Raw genomic sequence first — 2,088 nt, 5'->3', positions numbered from 1 at the left:
GCCTATCTAATAACACTACCAGGCACTAAGTTTACATGTATTATATTTTAAAAAAAAATGGATAGGCATTTTTGTAGTCCACACGGAACGAACTCACACACAAAAAGTGTCTTTATATATATATATATATATATATATATATATATATATATATATATATATATATATATATATATAGAGAGAGAGAGAGAGAGAGAGAGAGAGAGAGAGAGAGAGAGACTTAACTATATGGCTAGAATGCGTATTTCAGGTTTTATTAAAATCATGAAACTGAATTTATTGTTGCACTTTGGATTAAAAAACTTGAAGTTTCACGATTTCAAATATTTGCATATATAAGCCTCATAAAAGTATTTATTTGCCTAAATAAATTATACTAGCCACACACAAAAATATCAATATATTGTTAGTATTTTTGTGACAATTAGGATTTACTTAAATATTAACATATGTGACATCGACGAAAACGAACGCCATTTAATTAAAAGAAAAAAAAAAAACACGCAAATAGCAATGGGTTATCGTACAAATATCGTCATTACCGTAAACGTTGTTTTCTTTGAGCTTTCACTAATTTTGTTTATCGTTGGCACCATCTTCCAATGTTACCTGAGCCAAAACTACACCCTGATCCAAGCGTACGTCAATGCCCCACCTGTGCTCACTCTCCTGTTCGGAGCTGCGTTATCCGTAACGGCCACTCTTCCCTTAATTAGTGTCTACCGTGTGACCGACTCCCTGATGGACACTTTCGTACGCATACTATTGTTTCTATTGCTGGTAGAAGTCTTTGTAGGGACGGTAAGTTTCGGCATGAAGCCCCACGTGTTAAGCATCATCTCCGATACACTGAAAAACGCGCAAGGAAACTATGCTCATGATGAATCTGCATTTTCGACTTGGAATGCTGTCCAGGAAGATCTGAACTGTTGTGGCCTTCATAGCCACAAGGAATGGATAAAATACTTTCGAAAACGTTCTCTCCCAGACTCTTGTTGCATTTTCCGAAGTTTACAATGTGGTGCCACGGCTGTTGCGTTGAATAATTTCCATCATACAAGCTGTATTCGTGCCATTTCGGAATGGGCTCACACATATGAAATTACATTTGCGGTTATTTTCAGTTTCATGATTGTACTTCAATTAGTTTCCCTAGCTGTCTCGCATAACCATATAATGATTCTCGCACGGAAAAGTAGAAGTCTATTTTATGTACCTGATTAACAGTTTAGAGTCGAGAGTCCTTATCCAAAATGAAAATTATTCATACTCACATAAAATCAAAGTCCCTTAGATCCCCCACTCCCCACAAGGGAATGACCTGCTTGCTTTCGATTTTTTTGTGTCGGAAGACAGTGGGCGTTCAATACTTAGAGACCAGGTCGGGAGGGTCCCTTACTAAACCCGCCTCATAGGCATTTTGTTTTTTTGTTTTTTCTTTCTTTTGGACGTTTCTTAGTTTACCCCTCCCCCCTTCATCTCATCCCTATATATATATTGCTATTTGTACATATTTTATTTTTTTATTTTTTACATAATTGTTCTTATCCTTGCAGAAAGAGAAAGACATTATCATGTAAGCTGGGGAGTTTAAGTAGGCTTAAAACAAGTCCACTGTAAGAATGAGGTATTATGGTGATAGTGATCTAATTTAGGGAATCTAGAGTCTTTTTTTTAAATATCTAGCAAAGTAGTGTAGAATGACCCCCCCCCCCACACACACACACATCTATCCACTTCCCTCCTACTGGTCTTTGTGCCTAAGCAACAGCGGACCACAAATGAGGTCCTGGCAGTAGATAATGTCAGAGCCGGGGCCAAGTTATAAACTAAATACTCGCATAAAATTAAATTATTTACCGACCTGTGTTTTATTTTATTTTTTATTTTTTTTCGAGAACTAAGAATTATATTTTTGCTTCTACGTGGGCAATTTTATTCACGCCGGAAATCAAAATGGCGACCGAGCATTGCCTAAATCTAAATAATGTTGAAAAAGTTATTTCCACAAGCACTAACCTGAATCCGAGTAACAAGTCCCTCTTTTTCACAACAGACCCCTTTTTTGTAAAACCATAGATCTGGTTG

General features: G+C 36.6%; 1 protein-coding gene across 1 annotated transcript; it reads left to right on the top strand.

Moving 5' to 3' along the window:
* The first annotated feature begins 513 nt into the window (after positions 1 to 513).
* On the top strand, positions 514 to 1,224 carry LOC145247153 (tetraspanin-9-like). Its single transcript, XM_080108794.1, has one exon. It carries the CDS (start codon positions 514 to 516, stop codon positions 1,222 to 1,224), a length of 711 nt encoding a protein of 236 aa, XP_079964920.1.
* Positions 1,225 to 2,088: the final 864 nt, after the last annotated feature.

This window comes from Euprymna scolopes, chromosome 25, assembly GCF_053919585.1.
Source record: "Euprymna scolopes isolate OS-2025 chromosome 25, ASM5391958v1, whole genome shotgun sequence".
NCBI lineage: Eukaryota > Metazoa > Mollusca > Cephalopoda > Sepiida > Sepiolidae > Euprymna > Euprymna scolopes.
This window is presented reverse-complemented; position numbering and strand designations above follow the sequence as displayed.

Excerpts from the sequence above, each read along its gene's own strand:
- LOC145247153 (XM_080108794.1), top strand. The coding sequence starts at position 514 with ATGGGTTATCGTACAAATATCGTCATTACCGTAAACGTTGTTTTCTTT.